The sequence below is a fragment of the Oenanthe melanoleuca genome, chromosome 8 (assembly GCF_029582105.1).
Source record: "Oenanthe melanoleuca isolate GR-GAL-2019-014 chromosome 8, OMel1.0, whole genome shotgun sequence".
Lineage (NCBI taxonomy): Eukaryota > Metazoa > Chordata > Aves > Passeriformes > Muscicapidae > Oenanthe > Oenanthe melanoleuca.
In genome coordinates, this window is record NC_079342.1 from 21,694,124 (window position 1) to 21,722,123 (window position 28,000).

Consider the following 28,000-nt stretch of genomic DNA (forward strand, 5'->3'; position numbering starts at 1 on the left):
CTTTGCCCCAGAAGTCTTTTAGGTTTGGATTCTGTTTGTGCAAAACACTATCAACTGGTGACTGACATGTCTGCTTCAACCATAGCCTTTGAAATGACCTTAATTACCATGTTGTTAAGAAATGAGTACTTGTTTAGAAAAAAAATGTACTTTTAAAATTCAGTTAGTTAACACTGCAAAAAACTGCATATTATATTTTTATTTTCAACATGTAGTTTTGTATATTAAATTTATTGAAATTAAAAACTAAACACTGTATTGTCTTCATCTGCTCAGGAAGACAGAGGCAGAGAGAGCTGCCTGACCTGTCTGGACTCTGTTCTGTCTCCCAACCTGCCCATCCCTGGCACAGCCACATCCTCCCTTTGGAGATCTCTGGTTTCTGTTAGCTCACAGAGATTTAAAAACACAAGCAGATTTAGTACCCTTTCTTGTATGCTGCTGATCAAAAAGCATTCCTGAAAATAAGTAATGATCCAGTTTTCTTAAAGGACAAAGTGAGACTATTTTCCCCCTTGCCTGGAAGAATTGTAAAAGCCTATTTTTGTAAAAATACAAGGAACATTTGGGAAGCAGCAGAGTCTACTTTTGTATTTTTTAAATTAAAACCCCAACACCATAAAGGATGAAGGCACAGTACCCTTCTGCACTGGAGAAGCAGTGCAGCAAGCACAGCACACAGCTGGGAGCCAGAACAAAACTAGAGGTCTGTAAACACCAAGCTGCTGAGGAGCCCTGGGGCCTTTCCTTCAGAAAGGGACAGCCCTTGGAACCTCAAGGGTGTGCACAGAGGAGGGACTGGCACCCCTGAACTGCTGCCTAAGAGCTCTCCTCTGGTTCAGGAAAAAAAAAAAAGACCCCAACCCACACAGGCCTGGATGGGAGAGGACAGAAAAAGCAGTAGCAGACTGTTCACTGAACCACGCCGGCTGCTCAGACACTTGGGAATAGGAATTCTGGTAAAGGTCTTACCTGTGACTTAACCCAAAAGCTCTGGCACTACCTCAGGGAATTTTTAAGGGGCTAAACCCTTCTCACAGCACTCTGCATAGTTAATGTAACATTCGTCCTGGTGCTACATCAGTAGTCCCACATTAAGGCAATTCTGTCTATTTTGGGTAGACCGGTGCCAAGCCCTGCAGCAGCGCATTCCCAGAGCCTCCTGTTTGCCTTAGAGTTATTAATAAGCACTATGGCTGTTATCAAAATAGACATTAGGTTCAGTAGTGCATTCGTTTAACATCTTTGGTGCTTGCAGCTTAGCAGCATCTTCCTGCCTTTGCTCAGCCCACGACTTCCAACATTCCCATGGATCTGTGGAAAACAACACAAACAAACCCATCAGAATTCCTTGCTGCAGGACAGAACAGATGTTCACACTTCAAGGAGACAGTATATGGAAAATGCTGACACCAAGGTTCTGGATGGTCAACGAGAAAAATCAATGGAGCAAAAGGATTAAGCTCCAGTGATGGAAAATGCTTGGGCATGAGGCCAAGTTGTTATTTCAGGTATGGCCATCAAATGTGTCTCTCTGCCTCCTAGGACCTCCTGACCTCCTTGGCCGGGAGGAAACCACTAAAACAGGCCTTTTGGTACTCAGATGGTGACTCCTGTACTGAAATGAGACCTCAGTTTCAACAATCTGACACCATTTGCCTCCATTTGCTTCCAAACAGGTGGATGTCACTCTAAAGCTGATGAATATTTGCTTAACTGCCATTTAGAAATGTAAAGTGAAATCATATGCTAAGGAACAGGGACCACAGAGGCTTCAGGAGATCAAGCAAAGGAAGATGGATTACTTATCACTTATTTTATAAATAGTATTCTTAGTAAAGGTGACACCAGGAGTTGTCCCTGTATTTCCAGTGATTGTGAAACAGCATCTCTGAGATACAAACTAATCAGAAATTCTGTAACCTCATTTATGAAATTATGTCAACTCCCCACCACAAATATAAAGAGGAATGATACTGAAGCCAGAGCTGTGTAATTAGGTCAATGCCAACACAAGACATTATTCAAGCAGAATTTATCTGTAGCCCTGTCAAGTCCTGCCCAGACCCCCTCTGGGTGCAGTGTTCATACCTCAGACAGAACTAACGTTCAAGGACCAGCCAATTCTCTGTAACTGTTTGAAGATCTTGACCACAGAGGGGTTCCCTGAGTCTCACTTTTACCTCCAGTTTCCCTCCAGTGGGCTTTCTGCCATCAAAAATCTGAAATAACCACAAAAAGAAGAGCAGTTAGGACAAATAGGGATTATGATGTTTAACTATAGAGCCTCAGGCAACTGTGACACCCATGGCCTGAGGGTGACAGAGATCCCTGGGAGTTTCACAGCCAAGCATTTCCTTGGACTGCAACTCAGCAGAGCAGGTCCCCCCAACCCAGGCAGGTTTTCAAATTCACTTAATACAAAACTTAAGTGAACTCACACCTTTATGTGATCCAAACACTCATTTCCCCTTTGGGTTCAAATACTAAGCAGAACACACCTCATCACAAGAACGTACCTCGATGATCTCTCTAACTTCACATTCTGATTCCAGCTTGTCCAGCTTCAAGTGCGCTGTCCCCACATGTTTGTCACTTCTGAAAAAGGACCTGTGCCAAAGAAGTGAAGGGGTAAGGATAGCCAGAATGTTCTGACTGAAAAACAAGCCCAGAGGTCATCACTGTTTGCTCCATCCCCACATTCAGAGGGCTGGTCAGGACATGCTCCTGGAACCCTGCACACCACAGTGCCAGAGGCAAACCCTTAAAAACTAGACTGCAAGGAACAAGATAAGAAAGTACTCATTTGTTAATTATTCTTCTGCAACCAAGGTAAAGATGAGGACATCTTCAGCAGCAAAGAAAAACAATCAACTAAATCAGCAACTGGAGTGGCAGCAGCTTCTGTCCCTGCCCGGGGTGACAGGGAAGGAGGTCCCAGCAGCCAGGACAGGGCCATCCTCTGCTTGGGGCTGTTTAACAGAACAGGCTGAAGGAATTCCCAAGGAAGCTGCATCTCTCAGCAAAACAAACATTTCACAGGCACCTGCTGCTTTTGGCAAACTACTTTTAGGAAAAAGTCACATGAATCATTCTGTTTCATCTTGGTAAAGCAAAACAATTTCAGTAAATAAGAACATTCCAGCTATTGTTTTGATTCACCTACATACTGGGGACTACATACTGGTAGTTTTAACAGTCAAAAACTGTAATTTTAGAATTTCCAGTCTGCTGCAATAAAACACAGAAGCATTTTTATCCTGCAAGGAAAACAAGCAACTTCTTGCTGTAGTCACTTCTGTTGAACAGTCTAATCAGCAATAAGTGTATACTTACCTGAACAGACACAGGTGTTAAAACCCTTATCCAGACAAACTCCTTCAAAAGACAAAAGACTAATTCTAAACCACCCTAATTCCATAGAACTGTTCAGTTCAAAACACAGCATTTCTTTGCCTGCATCCAAGCATCTCCGTGAACCAGTCACTAAAAGGTTTGATAAACAAATAAACTCTAGAGTTGAGTTAAAAAAGATAATTTGGCCACACCTGCTGTGTTTTCTTGGAAATTTTTCAAGATTTCAGAAGCTTCCTTTTTTACCCATTCTATTTCAGAAAAACAAGCAACCAAATCAACAAACATAAAAAACCCATCCCTCAAAACATCCACCCTTCTTCCTATTACCATTAAGAGATACTAAGGTGTTATCAAGCAAGACTTGACATATGCAATGGAAACACAAAGATTGTTAATGGAGCCTCAAGATCACATCATTGGTGGCAACAGAAGACTGAGACTCTCCATCAGTGAGGCCACAGCAGACTCACACAATCATTTAGGGGAAGTTCAGAATTTCTTAGTTCTCCTGTTGGAATACTTCCTTCATTTCACAAGCACCTTAAAATGAAGGATTATGTAATTGTACTGCAGCATGCGGGACTCTTTGCTCATAAAGTTCAGACAATCAGCAATTCTTGCTGAATTTTAAAAGCATTTTCCCATTTTATAACAAAGAAACAAAGACTGGTTCATCCCTGCTCAGTTCCAGGGGCTTGCTGTGAAGAATTTGCTCTAGGCTATGGCTTCAGAAACAGCTCTGGGGAAATTCCCTTTCATCTTTGGAAGCTTTTAGGAGAGGCTCAAGAAGAGATTTTTCCTTTGGAAAAATACATTGCTGAGTTTTTACTTTAAAGTGTTGTTAAACTGAAGTTTAATATATGTGACCTAAAACAAGTCTCCTTTGCTTACTGAGCAAAAATAATTATTGGGAGATGGTCACAGAGCAGAGACCCCAAAACTACAACATCCACAAAAGCATTTCTGAAAGTATTCATTTGTAGTCTCAGAAAATATAGGGTGCAGACAGTCTTTAAAGAAGAGCCTGGATCACTTCATCCTCTCCTTTCTCCCAAGGAGTTGGCTGGGGAAAGGTGATAAAAACCCCATTTTAAACAAATATAAACACTTCACTGCTCTGAAAGAGAGGGGAGATCTCTAACACAGATCAGTGGAGCAGTCAGGATTGACACAAAAAGTGTAAGAAAATCAACTTCTGCTTCAACAGAGATGTCAATTGATGATCTGGAGTAAAACAGTGGGACTTCAGGTCACAAACTGAAACTTCTGCAACTTAAAAACCATCAGAAAATCTATGGATGATTTCTGCATGGCCCAGTAATAGCAAAAAGGAATAGGACAAGGAGCCACCAGACAAAAATCAGGTTATTGGCATCCCATCAGTCTTGGATCACAACCATCCCAGGGATGAGGGAATACAGGCCACTCCTATTCTGAATAACTCAGTTATTAGAGGAGGATCTCCCTGAACACTGTTAACATTAACTGTGGTCCTGCTCTCTGAGATGAGGGGAGTCTGTCTCTCTCAAGGCAGCTGCCAGCAGTGCTCAGGAAGTATTGCAAGAGCCAATGAATGAAAGTACAGAAACATAACTCTAGTTCTGCCATCATCTGTCACCTGCTTTCCTGCTGTTCATATTTTGTTGCTGCTTTACTTCATTATTCTACAGAGTTATTCCACAGAATATTTAAATTTTCTAGTCTTGATAACTGAAACCAAACTGGGTAAGAATCAACACAATTTGAAGTAAATCACTGCTTTCTCAGTCTCACCAACTCCTTTAAACACACCAATCCTCAACTGATCTGAACCAACTTCACCAGATTTGTGTCTTTCTTCACCCTCACAGGGGAAGCTACAGAGCTCAGGCACATTTTGAAAGCTCTCAGACATGAGGACCAGACAACAGAGATTGTGCTTCCTAAACTTTAGCTCCAACACTCTTTTCAGCTGTTAGTAGAGCAGCAAACTGTGGACTCACCCTTTGTGAAACACCTCAAATTTGATTCCTTTGGAGCGAACTGCGCGTCGGAAGCCTCGGTGGTTGCGGTTGATGTTCAGCTTGAACAGCTGGTTGTACTCTGAGAGTGAAATTAAGGAAAAGGGACGAAAGCTGGGAGTCAAATGGTGTGCAGTGCTCTATTCCATGCACCTACTCAGAGCTCTTCTGTCTCAGTTTGGCCCATGTGTGAGACTTCACAGGCTGGAATGATTGGGAAGGGGTGTTTTGGATAATGTAATTAATACTGGTTTAATTAATTACATAATAGCTACCACCAATATTGGGATGAGGGGGAAGAAATTGCCAATGCAGCTGGACTTCACACCCCAACAAACCCTTCCATAAGAAAGAAGGAAAAAAGGTGGTGGGAGAATCTCTGGCCTGCTTTACAGTCTGACACCAGCCTGTACTGTCCAGGGATTCCCAAGGTGCAACATTATTCCTGCTGTTCCAGAAAAAAAGGACTCACCTGGACAATTGTTATTGTTAATTACAGATGTTTTACTCTTTTGAGGTTGTTCCTATCAAAAAAAGAGACAAAAATTACATAAAACTGTCATGTGTTGTTTGAAAACAGACTAGTGACCATTTTTATTGCCAGCTTTATTTTATGCCTACACCAGAAATGTAAGGTTTCAGGGGTTATCTAAATAAGAAGATATGGTATATTCACGACTAAAATACTTGGATTTCACTGTGGTAACAAGGATAATACTGGAGAAAGAGTAAGCCAAAACATTACATTAAATATGAGAGCCATAGATAAGCTACATAGTCACAGTCAATTCAATCCAATCATCATAAAGTTACTGACTGGGGCTGTTAAACTCCATGACAAAGTGTGCACTTTCCACGACACAGTAATTCTGTTCCTCCTGCATTAGCTGGAATAATAAGCTACACAAGGAATTCATCATAAATCATTCAGGGAATTGCCCTACTATTATTTTCCCTGACAATCAATCTGCCGCCAAAATGAATTAACTTTTAACCTGAAGTGGAGTACAAACTAAATCTCTGGGGAGTGAACAAGGACAATGTGGCCTAATTATTGCAGCTACTTTGCAAAACTGATTTCAGCTATAAATGAGAAAGGTGATATATTTATTTGACTGTTGGCTAAGGAGTAAAGGTTTGGCTTTTCTTTAAACAAAGGAAAATAGATTAAAAGGAACTATGCTGATTCTTACTCATTCCCCAGAAAATTATTCATACAGACCAGTTCTGGTTTCAGCCACCCTAACTGAGTTACTCCTTCATTAAGGCTTCGTGTCACTCAAACCTGAACACAAACCTGGTCTGACCATCACCAATCTCCCACAGGTAACTGAATTAATTTTAGTGGAATTACTGCAAAATTTATTGGGAGGTAGAAACCTAGGCTGTGCACTCTCCCAGGGCTAAGCATTAGTCCTGCAAGAGCAAGGTCTGGTTTTGCCCTACACAGAGAGCAGCAAAGCCCAGGATTTCTACTGACAGTAAGAGACTGGTCAGTTCCTCCTCAGAAGCCCTTCTAGCTCTAAAGTTTGAGTATTTTTCAGATCAGAGACTGCTTTTAAAGGTGAGAGGAACAGGATGACACTGGGAAATTCCAGGGAAAGAAGTCATACATATGTGTATACATATTTTTATATACATACACATACATACATGCACATACACACAACTGCTAATTAATAAGGGCGAAAAACTTGCATGGCTCAAGTCCTTTCTACAGGTGTATATATATATCTGCTAATTAAACCACCATTTATTTAATGACAAAGATTAGCCCTTTCAATCCATTTCTACAATTGTAAGAGAGGCTCAAATGCAATGCATTTAAAAGCTTGGTTTATTGATGGAAGAGGATTTAGGGAGATCACGTCTAATGTGGCCCTTAGCAATAACTTTGTGTGCTCTGGTGTTTGGTGTGTTTGCACCCCTGAAAGAAATGAACTTTGACACATTTTGCCAACATTGGAAAAAGCCTGATTGTGCCTTCAGGGGGCAGAGGTGGGCATGGCTTAGTACTGAGTGCTGCTGACAAAGAACCTGCAGACACCACCCTACCACGGGTAAGGTGTGGAGAGCATCGGCAGAAAGGTGCAAAGCTCAATCTGCAGCCAACACGCTCAGCAGCTCTGTTTCTCAGAAAAATAAATCTGCTTTAAAAGCAGATCCAGGCAGGATGTCTAGAAGTGTTCTCCCTTTTCCTGGAGCCCTCACAAGGTCATGCAGTGGCAGGGGGGACAGACTGAGGGGCAGAAGAGCCACGACACACTCACCGCACTCGGGTACTGAAATTCAAACTTCACAAACGCATCCAAATCTCTTGGTGACACACCTGGGTGAGACAACAACCAGCCAATCCAAACAGCCAGTACAGACATTGTCATTCCATCTGTCATGTTGAGCAGGATTCTCAAGAGCACCCAACTGTTTTACAGACCTGCCTCTTGACAACTGAAAAACCTATCCATCAAACCAAAATCCATGTAAACTTGGCATCCAACTGGATTTTTTATGTTGTTAGTCCTAAGACAGTCTAGCACACATGGTTTACAAGCTCCCAGGAGCAAGGGGTTAAAAGCAGTAACACTGGCAGGAGCAAACCCTGTCTACTGAAGCATCAAAATAAACCAAAGTGGTGCAACTCCTAGGCAGGCACTCGTACAAGAGGTAAAAATGAAACCTTAACTATGAGCCAGTTATGAGTGAATCCAGGAAAATTTAAAGCTTTTCTCTCTGTCATGACAGAACCCAGATTCTCTTTATTCATCTGTTTTTTTTAAAAATACTGTTTAAAGGTTTTGGGGGGACACAAGCCCAAATATGCTTTGTTTTAATGAGTGCTGGCTCCTAAAGTGGCCTTCAAGATAGAGAAAATTCATTCCCCATTACTTTCCTTACCTACTCAGAGGAAAAAGCCCACATGCCCTTTTGAGTACACACCTGGTGGGGCTGGTAGGTTTATCCCTCTGACAATAAGAAGGTGCATTTCTGTGCTGTTGAGATCAGAAAATATCCTGAGAAAAGACAAAAAAAAGCACATTCATCCCACTGTCAGCTGATCCACTGCCAGACCAGGATGCCATGGCTATTTGTCAGAGCTTTTTCAAGAGTGCACTCCTACAGAGATCATCTCCACAAAATACAGCAGAGCAAGGGAAAAGCACAAACAGAGCTAAAAATATCTCTGAGACCAGGAACAAAGCCCAGGAGGCAACAGGATTGAGGGAGAAAAAAAGAAGGAGGAATGGCTGAAGAAACAGAGGGGAGGCTGTAGGCATTCTGAAAACAAGCATCAGCAAGAGAAATTAAAGAACAACTTCTTTGTATTTAAGTTGTTGAGATTATCCTTTCAGGAATACTGAGCCTAATCCTGGATGCCACCCAAGTTTGCCGAAGCCCAGAATTCCCTAAACAACGGTAAAGACCTGGAAAGTCATTCCAGCCTGCCTGAGAAATCTTGTTTTCCCACACCTTATCATTTTAAAGGTTCTTTCCTCAAAGTGATGGCTTGGAGGATCCATTCCTTGTGCTCGTGCAAGCTGTAAGATCTCCATATCCTTTTTACAACCTTGTGCCAGTTTCTCAAACCTACAGAAAAAGGCAAAAAAAACCCACAGGAATCAGATAGAGCACAGAGTAACCCTCAGCCAGAGCTAAGAGCAATGTGGAGATGCAGGAATCACAGGAAATAACTGCTTTGGGGGATGATGGAAAGCAGACACTGGATCTTACCGAGTAGTTTCTGCTACGTTTCCCAGATGCATGAATTGCTTGGAATACTGCAAACACCTCTGTGAACACAAACAAAACCAGATTCACTCAGTGATTCCCACACACACCTTCATGACTGGCACAGTTCTGAGGTTGATGACAACCTAATTTAATAAAAATCAGGCATTTTCCTGAGTCACTCAAGAACATTCACCATGCCATTCCTCAAGCCCAAAGCACAGCATTTGTTTGAGCCATTCTCCCTATTACTTTTTAATCACCTGATTTGTAGCTATGAGGCTCACCTTAGGCCTAGTCTTAATATCCATGTACTATTTTCAAATTTGAGTGCTCATATTTAACAGTGATAATTTGCTAGTCCCAAGCCTCCAAGCACACACTCTGGCATCAACTAGCCATAGAATCCAACTCTGAAAATTCTCCATTTTAGGACATACAATATCAAAAGTATTTTAAAAGGAAAAAAACAAAAGATCTCACTGGAACAATGAGGGGATTATAATATTAATAAACCCCAAAGAAATGTACAAAAGAAACTCCAAAACATTTCTAAAAAACATCAAACGGTCACCTCATGTTGGTCCTTCAGCAATTTTACAAGCTGTGCATAAACTTCATCTGCTTTCTGAGACAGCCTGACATCTTCATGGTGTACAAAGATAAAATCACCCTCATCATCTGTAGGAGGTGATGGCAGCTGCAACACAAGAACACCACACTTCAGAGCCCTAATAGGGAAAAGCAAGCACTTTGATGTCCACAAATATGAAACAAAGCAGAATATTAGCAGTCCTACTAACCTTGGAAATATCAACAGTTTTGCCAGATCTTGCCTGCTCAATCTTTAGGTCAAGGCCCTTTGCTGTTCTGAGATACGTTTTCGCCTGTTCGAGGTTGTTTTCCCTCTTTGCTTTGATGGCTGCCTTCAGGTACTGTTTCTTCCTGCTCTCCAGAAATTCCAGCTGTTCTCTAACTGAAAAACAGTTGTACAGAAACACTCACTCCTCTGATGCTGCTGATGCCCCAACAAAGGTTTTACCATGTTCAGTTTACAGCCAGGAAAAGATCAGAGGAAGTACAGATGCCAAATTGGGACATTTCCTTACTGCACTCAACTGTTTCTTGACCACTTTCAATTTCAAGCACTAAAAAAAGAAACAAGCTTCCTTCTAGAACAGCATTCTTCATCAAAAAAACCTCACAGCACTTCACAAGTGTCACAAGAGCTATTACAGCCTCTAATTTGCAAGCCTGAGACAGACTCCAGCACAGCTGATTGGTCCAAGGGAGAAGCTGAATCCAAACTTTCAGCTTTCCATGTTAACTTCCAAGAAACAGTAAATATTATGAGCATCCTCTAGAGCAGTTTCCTTCCTCTCCCCTGATCTGTCAGAAAAGAACCCCAAAGAACCAATGTGCAGGCCCATTCACACATATCACCTCTGCTTCTTTGTAACCCCTTGTTCTCTTAGTTGCTTATTAATGCTTGAGTCTCTTCTTTCCTTGCCAAAACAGTAAGCACAACCACACCAATAAAACTGCTTTACATTGTATTAGGTTAGTGCATCAGTCAGCCAGGCAGTTCTACTTCATCCTGAGGGAACCACCCAGGGCAGAAGGGAGCCTGAGCACTGCCTGTGTGTGCCCAAACCACTCAGTGAGGTGGTGGCTGTCCTTCACTATCTGTACAATGCATCTTGTACACACACTGCTCAGTGACCTTAGCAAAGGAAGAGTAGAGACTGATGAAGCCCTGCGTGCACAGCCAGCCTGAGATCCTTGGGTGAAGCAGCAGGCAGAGAACTCTGTCTGATGTAGGTAGCTTCACCAGATCAATGAATAATTCACACTGGCAACCTGTCCCCTTTAATGAGAGTATATGGAGAGTTCAGCTGTGAGCAGAGTTAAACATTATGAATCAATACACTTGTTACATCAAAATTAATTAAAAACCTAATCAGCCTTATAATTATACATGCTGTCTCTGTGAAATAAAGCTGCATGGCTGGTCTGGATCTGCCCTCAAGAACATACATATTAAGGCACCTGTCAGAGGAAATCTATGACACACATTCACAGGCTCACACCTAAATTATAATGATAAAGTCTTCATCAAACTAGAGCAAACAACTTGCATGTGGAGCACTGGGAATGGTGATCCCTTCACTTACCTGCTGGAGGCAGATGATCCATTGACTCTGCCTTATCCAGGGTGGAGGGTGATGCAGCTCGTTTCAGGTGCTCAGGAGAGCTCTCCTGAGCTGCAGCAGATGGAACTGGAGTTGGCTTAACAACCTGAGTTGGCTTCTTGGCCACTGGGGCCTGGGGCAGAGGCTCATTCTAGCAAAACAAAAAGAATTGCATAATAAATGCATAAAATCTATTCCAGGGTTGAGGACACTATCTCAAGCATCAACAGCCATGGTTATGACTGTATCAGCCTTTGGATATCCCTTCTGAGGTGAGCACTGCATTCTATACAGCAAATTTTAACTTATGGAGGTTTATGAGCCATGCCAGGCCAGCAGGCAGCTGACCTATGCAAGCCATAGATGGAATAAAAAGAACATTCAACAAGGCAGTGATTTTTAAAGAAGCAGAGACATGCAGAAAAGAAATCATCCAGGAATTCTCTCCATTAAAAGCTACTCTAGTAGAAAGAACAATCAATCAGCAACCAAATCCAGAGAGAGACAGAAATCAAACTAAAGTCTAAATCCTGGTGCAGCCTGACAAAAAGCAGTAAGTGTTGAACATCCTAGAAAAGAACAAACATAGGAAGCTGCTGGGATGCAGGATAAAAGTACAGATTTAAGTACTGTACAACAATGTAAAGGAGTGGTGAGGATCTCAACTGTTTGCTTTGAAAACAAAATCTACATAGAAGACAGCTATGAAAGAGCCAAACCCTGCACTCAGAGACTCTGTAGGTATTGACTGTAATATCATCTCATCTGTCCCCTTCTATAAAGGAAACTGAAATTACCACTGAGGTCCTGTACTCCTCAGACTTTTGGGAAATATATTTCACCTGAGTACCCTTACCTGGAAATCCAACATGCATGCCACATGAGATGGCAATTGAACTTTTACACATCCTACCAGGCAACACTAACCTCCTCCTCTTCATCATTCTCCTCCATGTTTGCCAGCTTGCTGGCATTCTCCAGGACAGCAGCGACTGTGCTGCCACCATCTGTTGCTGCAACACCAGGAAGAGGGGGAAATCCTGTGAAGGGAAGGAAAATAGAAGAGAGATTTGCATGAGCCCCATGGTATGTCTTCCATGTTACTTGTTTACTGTAAAGTTGTTTCTATGCAAATAGCTATTGTCTAACGTACTTTAGAATTTAGTCTAACTAGATTGAGGCAAAGGCCAAAAAGCCTTGCTAGATTAAGTCTGAGTGGTGCTCCTAAGATCAGATCTCTCAGATACCCAGCTTAAGTGGATGACAGTAAAATTATGCAATAACCGAGCAGGTTTCCAAGCTGAGCGAAGCAACCTCACAACCTCAAGACTTCAGTAGTAGAGATGCCCTCAGAACTTGCAGAGAATTTAGTCTTATTTTTTCCCTTCTCACTGCTGCCTGACTTTAGCAGACACATAGTCCAGCAGAAAATCAGTGCTACCCCCAGAGCAATAAACAATCCACTGCTGACAGCTGGGCTATCACACACTCAGCCTCTGCTGAAAAGATACTGCAATGCAGAGGTAGCAAAATAAGGCAGAATCAGACGAATTAAATGAGAAGTGTATGAAGAATAATGATCGCTATTCTTTTTTTATCCCTTTAAGGCTGGGAGGAAGGCTTGATGATGGAAGATAAAAGTCTCACTGCCACATGACCAGTTTAGTGTCAGCTTCAGAGAACAGAGACCCAGGGCCACTACAATAAATTGTCTGTGTATATACTTGCTATATATTAAATTACTTCTCTCATTTAATACATAGCAAGTATTCTTGCTGCCAGTCTCATGAGAAGTGCTAAGAAACAGGGACTAAACTGCTTCTAAACCTAGAGATGGCTGCTAGAGCATAATTACAAGGTACTCAGGGAGGCAGAACAGAGAATCCTGCCCTGTGTGACATTTGATCCATTGCTCAGCAGCATTTCTGTTTCCAGGAGTCCAAGGCTGGTACTCATCACCAGCCAGATGCCATGAAGGGCACTGCCATCCCAGGATAATTCACTGGTGGTTTCAGTGACTGCCTGATAGCTGTCCTCAATGTAAATCACACGGCCTCTAAATGATGGCTGAAAAACACACAGCTGATGTGCAAGGACACTGAGCAGCTCTCTGTATTTCCAGAGATATGGAATACTCTTACAGAAACCGGCATTTACCAGAAAGGGATCACGTTCTGGAAAAAGGGATGCTAAACTGCCTTTCAGGGACAGCTTCAAAGCAGGATTCGAAGCCACACATGAACTGACAGAGCTGGCAGTGCCTACTCTACTACCACTGCCGTGCTTGCCACTGCCACATTTGACAGTGACAAAAACACAACAAAGTCCATCTCTGTCCTCTAACTTTAAAAAATCCAGGCACTGCTTTGCAGTGCTGAGTGTATCCTTCAGAAGACCACATCAGGCTCAAGATAAAAGGAAAGATTTTTCCAGGGGAGAAACCATATTATGCAAATGAGAGGCAGAGCATCACATATGACCTAGCCCAAACTTTTCCAGACACAGCACTCAGTGTTTTGAAGAAGATAAACAGGGAACAGTGTCTCAAGAAACAGGCTCAGCTGCTGCCTCTGCCACTGTCTCAGTGTAACCAAGCACATGATTTGCTCCATCTCTGCAGATTTTTACCAGTCAGGAGAGCTGCAATACTGATTTGATGTTACAAGGTGTTACAAAGAGATATTCATTAGATAATCAAATTCTGAGACTCCGGATAGGAATCAGCAGAATGGGGAACATCAGGAAAATTTTTCACTTTTAAAAACATCTTTCCAGCAAAACTAAAAAGCCAATATAACCCAAATTTAGTCCCTCCTCTAGGAGGGCTGACACAGAGGATAGACAAATAACATTTTTAGCACCTGCCAATGGTGAAGTCGTTGAACTTTTCAAATAGTGCCAGTTTTAATTTCCCATACTGTCAAACAGGTGACCAATATGCAGGAATATTCACTAGGGTCAGCGTTTGGGAGCATATTAATAAAAAATTTCACAATACCATCAAACAGCAAGGCCAGCTACTCACTGAGAAAACACTGAGGAGCTGTTCCACAGGATGAGCAGGCAATATCTGCACAGCCCCTTTGGAGCCTAGCAGGTGTAAAAAAATTTTGGGGATTAGGATGTTTTACATTTGCACTTACCAGGAGGAACAGGTAGCTCAGAAAAATTCACTTTTCTCCCTGCCTTATGGGCTCTTATGGCATCCTGGTATTGCTGCAATCAAAGGCACTCAGTAAGACATAAAACAGAGCTGACTGTGAAATAGCAATCATCTGTATCTAACCAGCATAAACACTGTACAAGACTCAGGATTTTACTATAATATGTGCTTTGTCGCTATTTCTTCCCCTGAATCCTTTCCAGCTTCCCCACTGGACCTCTTTTCAAACAGACAGACAATACACAAATTATTTCAGCCTTGAAAAAGTCTTCAGCAAGAGAACTGATTCAAATGACTTTGCTGGATGCAGTGAGCCACACTTTAGTTTTACCTTGGCTATCCTGTCGTGCATCCTGCCCTTCCGATCGTCCCCGCTGGCTTTAGCCTGAGCTGCTGCTGCCCTGTACTTCTCCAGCCGCTGCTGCAACGCCTCCAGCACTGTCCTGGGCTGCTGCAGGGCCTCTGCAAACCACACAGACAATTAAATGCCACATCATAAAGATTTCAGAACACACAGGTTGCCTTTCTCCTCCCCTTCCTCACCTTTGTCAGAGAACACCACTGGAAAGTTTCACTATGAACACTGCTGTTATAAAGTTTATTAACTTTTCCTTCCATCACTGATCCAGAACAAAAGTAGATTGGATCAGCAGCAAACAATACTCAGAAACATTAGCCAGGTTTACTCAGTCCTGCTGCAGTTCAGTGGGAGAGGTCAGACCTTAAAGTGCTTCCCAGCTGTGCTGTTTTTATGACTTACTAGAGAAATGCGGAAGTCCTACCTGAAGCTTCTTGGGTCTGAGGTTCAGGTGTTGCAAGACCCTGGGAACTTCTCATCCCAGGTGGTACTTTTTGCTTGGATGCATCTTGTGCATGTCCTAAGCCTTCAAGATCTGCAAAGCAGGGAAAGCAGGAAGTTTCACAGCATGCTCCAAACAAAGCAATTACTGCTGCGTGTCACTCAGAATACCATCAATTTGACCACATCATCTTCCTGAAAGCTTTTTGGCTTCCAAACAGTATCTCCATGGCTAGCTAAGTCTAAGGTTCCCATTATCCACAGAACATGCTTTATAAGAAAATCTCAAATGCTGATTTCATTTTGGTTAGGGCTGCTCGAGGGGGTAAAAAAAAAAGTAAAAGTAGTTCAAGTATTCTAAGAATTCTCTCCCCAAAATATCACTTGGTATCTTGGCAGATGGAAAGAGTGAACAAGTCTGCTAATTGACTAAAATATTTGTAACAAAAGATGTGCTAGAAAAGGGAAGAAACTCGTATAATCTATTCAGAAACTCCGGTTTCTGGTACTGTATAACAGAAACTGAAATTTGCTGCAAAAATCTTGCACTTTTTAAGGCAAGGTTATGCCCTGGGTGAAGCTCCTCTGCAATGCCATTTAGTGATCAGTAACTTAAGTCATGAATCTCATGATTTACTGAAATAATCTTTCATTTACTGTTTTAGAATAAAATAATCTACTCAAGTAAGCTGCTTAAAACACTGGGCTGGATATTAAATATAATAATAAATATTAATTATTGGTGGGGATACTGCATCTACTTAAAAAAACACCAAATTTTATTACCAGGATTAAGGTGTCTTTAATATTGATAACTTGCTTTAAAAATTAGACTTTAGTGTACTGCAAACTGTTTGTTAATCTAAACGTTATGAACTTGAGTCAAAGCACGTAACACCATCAAATATTACAGTAAATTTTAAAGAAGGCCATTAGCCTTCTTTCCCTTCCACTTGAAATACTGGCTGCTATTATCTACACAGAATATCTATATATTACCCATACACAGAATATCAGACATCAATACTTGGTTGAACTTGTAATTCACAGAGAATAACTGCAATATGAGTAATGATACCTCATTTCTCTTCATTGGTCTTGATTAGACTGTGAACATGCAGTGAGCCTCAGTCCTAAACCATCCCCAGTTCTTTTAATAGTTTTGCAGTCAAATGCAGAATCATTCCATTACAGCATAGAGAGACTCCTGAAAAGGCTTCCTGAAGACAAGCCTTACCCTGAGGAGACGGAGGCATATTCTCGAGGTCTATTGGCTGCCCACTGTCCAAAGCTTCCAACACCACATTAAACTTCTAATACAGAAAAAACAAAACAGAAGATTTATTCTGGTCTGTCCAAGGCTTGACAGCTGCCACAATAAGTGTCTGACATTTAATACATGTGGGTATAGCACAGGGTATGTTCAGCATTTGGGATTTCTGGAGTGCATACCTTGCCTGCCCTCATGTACTCCTTTGCCTTCTCCAGGTCTCCTTGCTGCTTGGCCTTTAGAGCTGCTAATTTATACTCCTTCTGCCTCATAAGCAGGATTGCTCGTGTGCTGCTGTGCTGGGGATCTGGGAGAATGAGACAATGTTGAGACTGACACAGAACATGCAAGATTTGCATCCCTTGCTACACCCATCTATGCAAACCCACATTCATCCCTTTTTGCTCTAAATCACAACAGCCATCTTACCAATAGCCTTCTTCCTCCATTCTCCGGAAGTCCTACCTAACATAATGATTCCACTTTTTCCAATTTAAAGAAAAAATATTAAGTCTTTAAAGGTTGGAATTCAACATGTCAAATAATGAAGGAGAAACTGAGGCATAGGAGAAATTAAGGATACTGATCCAGAGCACAGAAGACTGAAATAATTACTGGTTACACTGCCAGAAACTCAGCATTCCATGGACAACTCTGAGACATTCAGCAGGGAAGTTCCAACATAAGCAGTGCTTTGCTGCACACAACACAAACATCAGGGAAGAGGCAGCATTACATTAGGGCTGCAAATACTTCTCTCAGATCACAGTACCTGCTTCCACAGCAGCATCAGCAGCAGCACGACCTTGCAGAGACTCTGATTCCAAATGCTGCCTTGCCTCAGAAGAAGCCTTCTGCTCATCATCTGCAGCAGAGTCAGCTTTATTCTCTGGTGAATCTCCTGAATTCTCTAGCTCCACTCCCATGGCTTGAGGTACAGAAGAAGAACTCTTTCCTGTTGCAACAGGAGGTGGCATTTCTTCCTCACTGATTTTTTTGCCTTTCTTCACTGCAGCCAGCATGGTTTCCAGAGTCTGGCATGGAAGGAACAACAGAGTCAATAGGCATTTTCATCAGACTAGTTACTAGCATAAAACAATTAAAAGACAAATTCATCCCCTTATACATGACAGGCTGTCACACACACCACCAGAGACTGCTGCCTTTCAGAACCCTGTTTTTCTGCAAGCAGAACTGCAGTGACAGTGAAGGGTGTCCAGATACCAAAACAACACAGTGCAAAGGCCTTGTTACCCAAACCAGGTAATTACAGATACCTCAGCACCCAGAATTATTTGAGACCTGATGTGATCCACTCAGTTTTGTCACAGAAAATCATCAAGGATCCACTAATACCAACTGTAGATGGATTTTGTGCATCTTTAAAATATAATAAAATATGCTATTCTGAAATGTCACTGTCTACATGGATCCAGGGAAGGAAGGGGTCTGCAAACCTCTTTAATGCAATGAGAAAAGCCATTAAGTACCAACAAAGGAAATGGAGCTTCAGTTCACCACCTATGGTAAGGAGCTCTCACCATCTCTAACTTGGGTTAACTGCTGCCCAGTTTTTTAAAATCCCTCCTCCGCCCCAAATATTACCTTCCTCAGTATTTTTATTTTTTAAATTTAATTTGAGGTTCAGACAAAAGACCACCATGCACTTCAAGCCAAAACAAAAGTTTTACTTCTTTCATCTTCCAAAGAAACTGAAATGGAAGCACAGAAAGACAACAAAATCTCATCAGTGCCAGAATCACTGCTATTTTTTTAGTCATGGCATTGTCTGACCTATTGAGTAACAGTGGCAGAGATACTTTGAAATGACTGCATATGAGACTGGAGTTCAGACCAGCAACCCATAGGCAGCTCCCTCTTTTCCATGTGGGAGTGACAGACTGATACTAAAGTTCACAGTTCCAAGAACTACATACAAGAGAGAACTCCATACCATTTGTTGACATGCAATTTTGCTAATTAAGCAGCTGTGAAGTGAGATCTGGTCTATTATCCTCAGTTACACTACTCATGATGGCACAGGGAAACTCCCTACCCTGAAGAATGAAGGAAGTGGCACAGTGCACTAAGTTCATTAGTGGATGGAATAGCTGGTTTGTCCATCCCTGTAGCTCTCAGAAAGACCAGGTGGTTTTGTGTACATTCCTGTCAGAGCTGGCAGGCAGTGGACACACAGAGACATCTTTCTTGTGCTTTCTCTTCCCCGAGTTTGGCCTCAATAGTTCCCTTTGTACTCCAAGAGACCTGGTAGCCAGTGAGCCATTACATCCTGCCCCAGTGCACAGCCCTGAGCTGCACACCTCCACTGCTGCCTAAGGTGATGCAGGAGAGCTGCTGAAAGCAGCGGGGAGAGAAAGGCCCTGCCCAGCAGTAAACAAGCACTGCAGCTCACTGCAAGCACGCCACCTGCCTGGAACCATGGGAGGCTGGAGAGACTGCTCTTTGCTGCAGTTCTTGATTGCCTTCATCAAAAATCCTGCTCTATTCCTTTTCAAGCACAGCCAACACACTCGGGGAAAGGCAGCACCTCCCTTTGTCTGACAGAAGTGAGTGGAAGGTTAGCAACTAAGGGAAGGCAGCAGTGATGAACTGCAAGGTGTATGTGCTAGGCAAACTCCTAAACCTTGCTTTAAGGTAACACTGAGCAGTCACCACAGGTCAAATTCAGATCCAGGCAGGTGGGTTTAACTTCAGCATGTATCACAAACCCTGCCTCCAGCTACTACACTCAACAGAAACAAAGCTGACACACAAAAGGCAGCTGAAGCCACCTCTTATCAGTGAGTTTGCTGTATCAGGTGGGTAGTCAGTAACAATAAATGTTTTCAAAGTAACACCAGGCAGCATGTGCCAACAAACACACAGCTGGGAAGAGCACACTTCAGAGAGCTGACTTTGCCTCACCCTCACTCACAGCCTGCTGACCCCAACTCACCTTCAGGCCTCTCTCGTAGCGCCGGATTTTGGCGCTCTCCTCCGATGCCTTGGCGTTAGAAATCGCTGTCCTGTAGTCAGCAATTCTTCCCTCCAGCATCTGCTGTAGCTCACTGGTAACAGCAGGAAGTGAGGAGGTCTCAGAAAAAACAATAAAACAAATCAAGAAAACTTATTTCATCCAGCTAGACGAATTTTCCCACCGCATTGAAAAACAAACACTCCTCTTCTACACACAGACAGAGCTGCGAGCTGAGTGCAGGCAGGAACAGCCCCTAAAACAGAGCAGGGTTTGTGCTGCACTAACGGTCCCTGCAGCCACCTCTGGGCTCTCTCAAAAGCCTCACTGAGAAGAATGGGTGGAGAGACTTAGGAAACTCTCACTCACAGGGTAATTGGAGCCATGTGGTCGGTGAGTAGGTGAGGAGAACACTGAAGTCTCTCAAACCCCACACAACAGAGGGTGTGAAGAGGTATTTTGGCACAATCTTGACTTATTCTTTTCTTATTTTTAAACCCTGCTAGTTTGCTCCCTTCTGGGCTTCAACCTGGTTTTACAACAAGAGCTCTTTTTCCTCCTCCCACAGCCTGGAATTAGTTCAGTGACAAAAGCAGCCTAAGCAAAGTCATGAGTAGCTACTTGCAAACTCTCCACAGCCAGAGACACCCTGCAGATGGCTCCTGATGTAATTATTGCCATTATCTCTATAGAAACCCTCTCAATCCCAATTACTAATGGGCCCAATGTTCAAGGCACTGGAATCTGTGGCACACAACAAAAACATGCAGTGACTGAATAAAGAATTTGACTGCATGAGGACTGACAAATTAAGCTGAGACAGATAATGATACTGTGAAAAAATCCAAAATTATGTCAGAGGTGTTGAGTTACAACATATCTCACAATTTCAGCATACTGCTCAATACTCTTAGGGAGAAGATATGAACTCTGGAAGCCTGCACTGCAGTCTGTATGCTCCTATGTATAATGAGAGACAAGACATGCCTGACTCCAATTGTTTACCTCTTTAATTCTATGCTAACATCAGAATTCATCCTTGGAACAAAGCAAAGGCATCACCTGCACCCACACAGCCTGGTTTCCCCAGAGGAAACAGAAATAGTGCAGTTTTTTCTTCCTTGGAAGACAAATCCTCGCTAGACTCTTAATAATGACCCTCATACAAGCCACATGACAACACTGATTCAGCAAAATTGTCAGAAACACAAAGCTCATTCCTACCTGTGATTGCAGTTCGGGTAATTCATCTTCTGCTTCAGATGGGGATGGCTCTGTTGGTGTCATTTCATCCTCACAGCTTCCTGTCTCACCTTCTTCCCCCAGAACTTCTTGCAACTCTGCCTAAGGTAAAAGTAAGAGCCAACAAAAGGTTTTTCCTCAAAATCTGCTCTGTCCTCAAAAGGCAAAAATAAAATCAAGTCTAAAGTGTCAAAAGCTTTGGATGGGTCTTGAACCCAAGTGAAGAGTCTGAAGATCTTCCATTCCAGTCTTTTTAAAATTCAGTTTTATTTTTTATTATTAATTTAAACTGGTTCCAGATATCACTGAGAAGCCACCCTACAGCCCCAGGATCACCACACAAATTTGTGGCTGGAGATCTGTAAGCTGGAGAACTTCAGAGAAGTACTTTCACAAAGATTATGTAAACCTAAATTTCAAATTTCCAAAAAGCCTCTACTAGCAATGGCAGTCAAAACCACTGCTTAACACTCCTTCCCTAAACCCTGCCAGTTAGATGAGTCACTGAAACAAAGATTTTCCTGAGGTGTCCTCTCAGGCCAAGCACTACTTGAAGCAGTAGCAAAATGGTGGCAGACATCACTTTGAGGATGTCTGCCCCTGGCTGTCTTTCATCAGCTGACATGGAATGGGATTCCTGCTCTTCCCTCAATTCTCTAAGCCCCCACACATAAATGCTAGAAAACTCCCTTACACTGCTGTGCAGGGGGATGGATCCTGCAAAGACTTGCATCTAATGGTGCTTTTGCAATATTTTAGCTTCTCACCACAAAGTTAACAGACATTTTTGCTAAATGCAGTCCTGTTAAAAAAAAAAAAAACAAAAAAACTAAAACTCTTTGATAACAGTTATGCATACCAACAGGTCTGTATCTTTCTCCAAGTCATCGTCTGCATCTTCCTCTTCATCTTCATTCAGATCCTTCATACACTCTGCAGCCATCTTTTCAATATGATCCATGGGCAGAGGAGCTGCAAAAGGAAATCCCAAGGAGCCATAAACCCTAAAGAACAGTTATGCAGTCCCTGGTATAAATCCTGAAGGAGCTGCTACCAGTTTAAAGACAGCAGTGACCTCCCCTCTCATGCCCCCTTTATTGCACAGTGCTGTTGGCAACTGAGAGTGTATTAATGGATAAAGGGCAAAGACTGGGAAGTGAGCATCCAGGAAAAGCAGCACTGGTGTTTCTATTATCACAGTCAAGGCAGGCAATAAGACACTTGCACATTTTCTGCACTGCTGTCTCATGATGATGAGATTCAGCCTTTTCAAAATTTTTCTTCGCTCCTTCATTTTGCAATCTTGCTTCAGGTCTTTGTCCTGAAAACTCTACTTAAAACTCCTTATTGCTGAGTTCTCATCTGTGCTTCATCCTGTGCCAACCACATCTTCTAAACTATCAACTTCCTCCACATGCTCTCAAAGGTGAGGTTGTTTGCCCACAAATCCCAACTGTCCACGTAAATGCCTCTGATACTTCCCTAAGCAGACACATGACTGTGACTCACCAGTGGCAGTAAAAGCTGCAGAAAATACAGATCTCCAGGACAGAGCTTTACAGTCAATTTAAATTCACTCCCTGCATTTGCTGAATCAGCTGAAAATTAACCCAGGTACAAACCTGCTTCTGTTCAAATAATCTAATTCACCCCATCAGTGCTTCAGTATTTCTATCAAACATGTTGTTCCTAAATTTAACTCTTAGCAAAACCCAGACTGCAGGCCATATGCAAAGGCAACTGGCTGTGCAGAAAACAGCAGGAAGGACAAAAAAAATCTAATCAAGCTTCCTCAGATGGTTTTTCAGCTCTAATCCCGTGCAGCAAGATGAGGCCACAATTTCAAACACATGAGTGGCTGCCCAGCTGGCACTTATCAGAGAGAGCAGGGATCTATGTGCTTATGATATTCCAACAGTGCAGCTTTTGCTGCAGGAGGAGGCCACTGCCCCACACCCAATCAGAGCTCTAGGATGTAATCCAGGAGGGAATTACTGCACCTGGTGCTCAGCCAAGAACCAAGCACATGAGTTGCACTGGATCCGTTTTTTCTGCCCTTTCCCAGACAGGATCTGTTTCTTCCCTGCCCTCACTGTAGCTCCCCCTTTCCTGCCTGCATCCTGCCCCCACCACTGCACTGGGCCAGGTCTCAGGAGTCCAGTGACAGCTGCCCAGTTGCTCATTCTCCATGAGCTTCTAACCCACACACTTCCAATTCTAGCAGGAAAACAGAATAGTTGCACATTACTTTGGAAAATCCTTTTCGAACCACGCATTTAGAACAGGAAATATTAGGCATAGCAAATGTTACTTTTGCACTGTCTGAAGTTTTATTTTCTTCTTAAGAACAGAAACACCAAAACAAAAAAGTAAGTGATGATGAGGGTGAGAGAGAAGTCAGCTCTTGAAAAGTTGACAACAATTCAAGAGCTCCTGATACACAGATTCACCCTCAAAACATTATCCTGCATGTTTTAGCCACAAGTAACCTATGTCCAATGGCAGAAGTCCTGCTATTATGCCTATTTGCACAACTATGCATATTAGCTTAAAGAATTTACCAAAATTTTGAAATCTGGAGAGTGGAAATAATTTAGAATTTAGTTTCAGATACAAACATGTCCTCTGTCTATCTTCAGCTACCGTGTTTATAGAGTTGTCTTGCCTAAACATTTCAAAATTCTTCATTTCCCTGCTGCTCTGTGTGAAGCCCCTTAAAATATTACAGGGAATTACTGCAGAGTTGCAAATAAGGCTGTTAGTGCACTATCCCTTCCTTCCTGCACCTGCTCACACACCTGTAGGTTCCATTCTCCTTGCCCCACCTCAACCACTGGCTGTCACCCCACCTCTCAGACAGGCAGGAAGCAAACCTGGTTCAGCTGAAAACCTCCCCCAAGAATACAGGTTTATTTTTGCAGAGGAGTTCCTGAACCAGCTCACCCTGCAGCTCCACAAACTCAGACATGCTCAGAGGCAGAGCATGCTCACTGGAGTGTCCCTCACAGCAGCAGCCTTGTTTATGGTAGATTACAGCAAGCCTGTAAAACACTGCAGAGCTGCATGCAAACACCACCAGACTAAATTAACAGATACTTAAAGCACTAAGAATGGTAACAGTCCATTCCAAGAGACACTCTAACCTGTATAACACAAGCTACAGGATTCTCCAAATAATTGCATCAGTATCTGCCTCTGAAAATGGGATTCAGTTTTGGTTACAGACTCCAAGTAACTAAAAATATAATGCTCATTATGTAAATTCATTCTTCAAACAAAAACAGAAGAACAACCACATGACAAACAGCCCACCCTCCACAAAAAACACAATTTCCTTCTGAAATCATCTAGCGCCTACTACACCTTTTTATGACTTCATATGCTAAAAAAGCATGCCTTAATTTAGTCATTAAATGGGTCAGCACCAGAGATCTTTTTCCTATGTCTACAAGAGCATCAACAAAAAAAAAAACTTTTACATTGTTTGTGGAGTAACAAATTAAACCTTTCAAAGTAAAAGCAAAAGCAGTTGCAAATTCAGGTTCTACCAGTGATTTAAATAAAAAATATTTTAGATAAATTTAAAGATTTTTTTAGATAAATAATAAATTTAGATAAATTTATTAAAGATAAATAAAATTCAGATACTTTAACTTACCTTTCACCTTTGGTTTTGATTTTCCATCTTTCACTTTTGCTCCTGTGATAGCAGCAAGCTCTGCTTCAAGGTCCCCATCATCCTCACCTTCCTCTGCACCCAGCAGCATCTCCTCAGGATTGAAATCCACAAACAGCCCCAGCTGGAGCCAAGGGAAAATAACAATACAGAATAATAAAATACCCTACAGTTAAAACAAAGGTGACACTCAAAAACATTACACTGCATGGATTATTTAGATATTTTCATGCATTCTGAATTCTGCTTTTTTTTTTTTTTTTTTTTTTTTTTACAACCCACTATCATACTACTTCTATTACCACAGCAATGCATACCAGGCACCCATAACTGGTGTAAGGTACATAAATCTTAATACCCCACAAGTATTCCCTTTAAAACACTACACAAACAATTTCTTACAATCAATCCTATTTAGTAGTCTGACATAAGAAGGCAGAATAAAATGTTTGTTTTACTGAGCCTCATGGAGCAGATAGCATCAGGGAAGTTCAGGGCAGTGCCTGCAACAGCTAAGCTAAAAAATATTCACTCATCGTTCACACACACAGCAGGTCTGACATATGCACACAGCTGAGACTTCAACCTTATCTCTTGAAGAAGTTACATTTATAAACACAGAACTCCTGTCTTCTTCTTACATCAGTTTCTAAACCCCACAGAAACAAACACAGCCATGTCCAAACCATCGAACTGGCTGGCACAGATCATCAGCTAAGAGATAACATCTCAGGGAATAACATTAATAACAGTAATCAGGATATGTCAGTAGGGGTGGTTATCACTCTCTTGTGGCAAAACATGCCAAAGCACATCAAAGGAATCTCTGGGGTCTTAACCCAAAAGGTATTATTTTAAAATGCCATCACAGTTTTTGTATTTCTGGTGAAGATACTAACTGCCCCAGGAAAAAAAAAAAAGTATCTTATGTATGCTAAGACTTTTTACAAAGATAAATGAACAGAATTAGATTCATCCTGTGAGCTAGGTGAAAGCTTTCCTCAAACTTTTCCAAAGCACAAGCCCTTATTGATCCCCACATGGCCAAGGAGGCAACATTTCAGCTTCTCTCCAGCACAGGAAAAAACATCAGCTATCATTAGTCTGAGGGTTAGTAACCTCTTGCTCAAGGATCTGAAGCGCTGCAAGAAGCTGGCTGTCAGTTTACAAATTCATGAAACAATATTTGTTTTAAACCCAGTAAGAATCTAAGTGCTGGTGGCTACTGCCCTGAAACATTCTGTGCCCCTCTTTGGACCATTTTATAATCCCAAAGGAGAATGTGAAAGATACAACTGAGCAACACTGGTTCCAAGGACCAGCAACAGCACTCCAAGTCAGCAGCTGTTTGTTTCCTAGCCTTGATCCTGCCCTTGACATTCCATAAGGCACTGGGCAGATCAGTCAGCCACCCTCTGCCTTATCCATCTCCCAGCTGTAAAGCAAAACTAAAGTATTTGCACACTTGGCTAGAACAGAAGGAAGGTGAGGACAGTATTTAAATAGGAAAGAATTATAATGGTGATCTAAAGATTCAAGTTCTATGGAACACACATAGACCTTTCACCAATGTGCAGAAGGGATCAGGAGCACACAGCATCTGTTCATTACCACACTGCAAGTGAAGGGACTGCAGCAACCACAGAAGTCAAGAACACAACTCAGCAGCTCTAGCTCCAAGTCCCAATCCATTCAATAAGGAACACTTCCAATGAAATTAGTAGTATTCGAACAATGTTTAATAAAACAGAAAAAAATAAGTTATAAAAAGCTTGCAGTTGATACACTACACAAAAATAAACCATTTTAAATTCAATTAATTTGAAAGCAAACAAGCCATTTGTTTGAAGAAACATTTATGCTGTAAGACAGGCTGAATAATTAACTGTATTGAATAAGAAATTAGTAAAATACATTAATCAGATCCTTGATTTACTCTCTGTCTTTTCAGAGTGAGGTTTCTTTTTCTTCCCTGGAAGAAGGAAATGTATTTTCACTTTCCAGCTCTTCCCCTGCTCAGATGAACTAAGCTACACACTATCTCTGTCACAGAGAAATCCAAACTTTCACACTGGAGCCATGGTGACATCAGGGATCACTAAGTACAACATTCTGCCTTCAGTATGAGAACACTGGTTCCTAAGAAATCACCAAAAGAGAACATCTCAGCTATTTTCTCTATTCTAATAACTTTTTACATTCCCTTTTCACTTTTCTCTATACTCTTACCAATTTTTCCACCTGTTACTTGCCTCTATTCTACCTTCAAAGGTTTCTGAAATTCCATTCTGGTTCTAACATATCCTTTAACTACACTGTTTTTCTGTCAGTTTTCTACACAGAATTTTGCCTTGACTGTATTTCTGATTTTGACACTGTTGCCTCACCTTCTACACCTGCCAACCATGACTAATTACTGTTGCTCTCCACAAGACATCTGAAACTCCATCCAAAGGTAAGTATGGGAAAAAAACCCAACACATGGACAAAGCTAAACTCACTTTTATCTACAAGAAAGGAACATAGGCTTATCAGTTTATCTGTTACACCAAAAAATGACTATAAAAAGGGAAATTAAAATTAACTGTCTCTTGTTTAGCACCTTAATATTCTCCAATATGTGTCCCTTACCTTGTTACCTGATATTCTGCTGCTCTTATTTGTTTTCTTAGAGATGTAAGGAAAACCTCCAGAGAACCACTTAAGTTATTATTAAATCTCAACATAGCTGGGCTAAGAAAATACTGTAAACATGAGTCATGAGGTCTCATGCAGATTACAGCGTTACAACACTGTGCCTTCCCTGCAAGACCTCCACAGTTGCTATCAGATATTTACTTCAAGAGGAATGCATTAAAGAAGAAGGAAGGAAAACAGGCACCACACAATCTAATTTTCTCCATGATCCTGCAATGCTATTAACACATGGGAGATTTTGCAGGAAAACAGCAGCAAGAGGTCTGAATGAGGCTATCCTGAGGAACAGTGAGTGGGAACAGGAGGTTTTTCTGCCTGCTCTGCAACCACATCTCCCTGGCCCTTTGCCCTCCTTACCTGTTTTGCAACTGCAGCTCCCTGGCCCTTTGCCTGAGGGCTCTTTTTAGGTCTTCTGCCAAGCATGTTGGTTCATGAATTTCAGAGGGCTGTGTCTCTATAGGACTGAGAGCACACGGAACTTAAGAGTCAGCGCCCTGTCCGTGCCAAGGCAAAGCCCGCCGGACGGAGACGAGCGCCGCGACCCCGCAGCTTCCCCGGCCTGCCCTCCGTTCCTCCCTCGCAGGGCTCCCCCACCGTGAGGGCAGCGGCGGCAGCGCCGCGGGACGCGCTGAGGGGCCCGAGGAGCGCGGCCCGGCCGCGCCCGCGCTCCGCCCGCCCAACTCGGCGGGACCCGGCGGGCAGGGCCGGCTCTGGGCGCTCCCCGACCGGCGCAGGGAGCGGCCGCGGGGGTGATGGGCCGGGAGCAGCGCGAAGAAGCGCGGAGGGGCCGCCCGGAGAGATCCCGGCCCCGGCTCACCTCGGCTCCCGCCCGTGTGGCCGCAGCTCCGCCCGGCGCTGCGCGGGGAGGGCCTGGCCCCCGCGGCGGCTCCGCGGCTGCGCGGAG

At 42.5% G+C, this 28,000-nt stretch overlaps 1 protein-coding gene across 2 annotated transcripts; it reads right to left on the bottom strand.

The window, feature by feature from the left end:
• Positions 1 to 184: 184 nt before the first annotated feature.
• On the bottom strand, positions 185 to 27,996 carry CC2D1B (coiled-coil and C2 domain containing 1B). 2 transcript variants are annotated; one of them, XM_056497298.1, is made up of 25 exons: positions 27,914 to 27,996; positions 27,454 to 27,558; positions 24,382 to 24,523; positions 21,583 to 21,695; positions 20,706 to 20,825; positions 19,464 to 19,601; positions 17,280 to 17,541; positions 16,690 to 16,814; positions 16,475 to 16,550; positions 15,221 to 15,331; positions 14,770 to 14,900; positions 14,419 to 14,491; positions 12,203 to 12,315; positions 11,258 to 11,426; positions 9,887 to 10,059; positions 9,658 to 9,783; positions 9,087 to 9,145; positions 8,826 to 8,942; positions 8,295 to 8,368; positions 7,628 to 7,686; positions 5,830 to 5,881; positions 5,340 to 5,439; positions 2,520 to 2,610; positions 2,092 to 2,222; positions 185 to 1,314 (listed from the first exon to the last, which is right to left on the bottom strand). In XM_056497298.1, exons 2-24 carry the CDS (start codon positions 27,517 to 27,519, stop codon positions 2,103 to 2,105), a joined length of 2,610 nt encoding a protein of 869 aa, XP_056353273.1. In that variant the 5' UTR covers positions 27,520 to 27,558; positions 27,914 to 27,996; the 3' UTR covers positions 185 to 1,314; positions 2,092 to 2,102. The 2 variants fall into 2 exon arrangements, with proteins under 2 accessions (XP_056353273.1, XP_056353275.1); XM_056497300.1 differs by lacking the exon at positions 27,914 to 27,996 and adding an exon at positions 27,691 to 27,907.
• Positions 27,997 to 28,000: the final 4 nt, after the last annotated feature.

What these genes read in the sequence shown, in the direction of transcription:
- CC2D1B (XM_056497298.1), bottom strand. Translation starts at nt 27,519, where the DNA reads ATGCTTGGCAGAAGACCTAAAAAGAGCCCTCAGGCAAAGGGCCAGGGA. An exon ending in AAACCTACCAGCCCCACCAG is followed by an intron (nt 7,687 to 8,294) that starts GTGTGTACTCAA and finishes TGTCTCACCCAG; the next exon opens with GTGTGTCACCAAGAGATTTG. An exon ending in TTTGAGGTGTTTCACAAAGG is followed by an intron (nt 2,611 to 5,339) that starts GTGAGTCCACAG and finishes TCTTTGGCACAG; the next exon opens with GTCCTTTTTCAGAAGTGACA.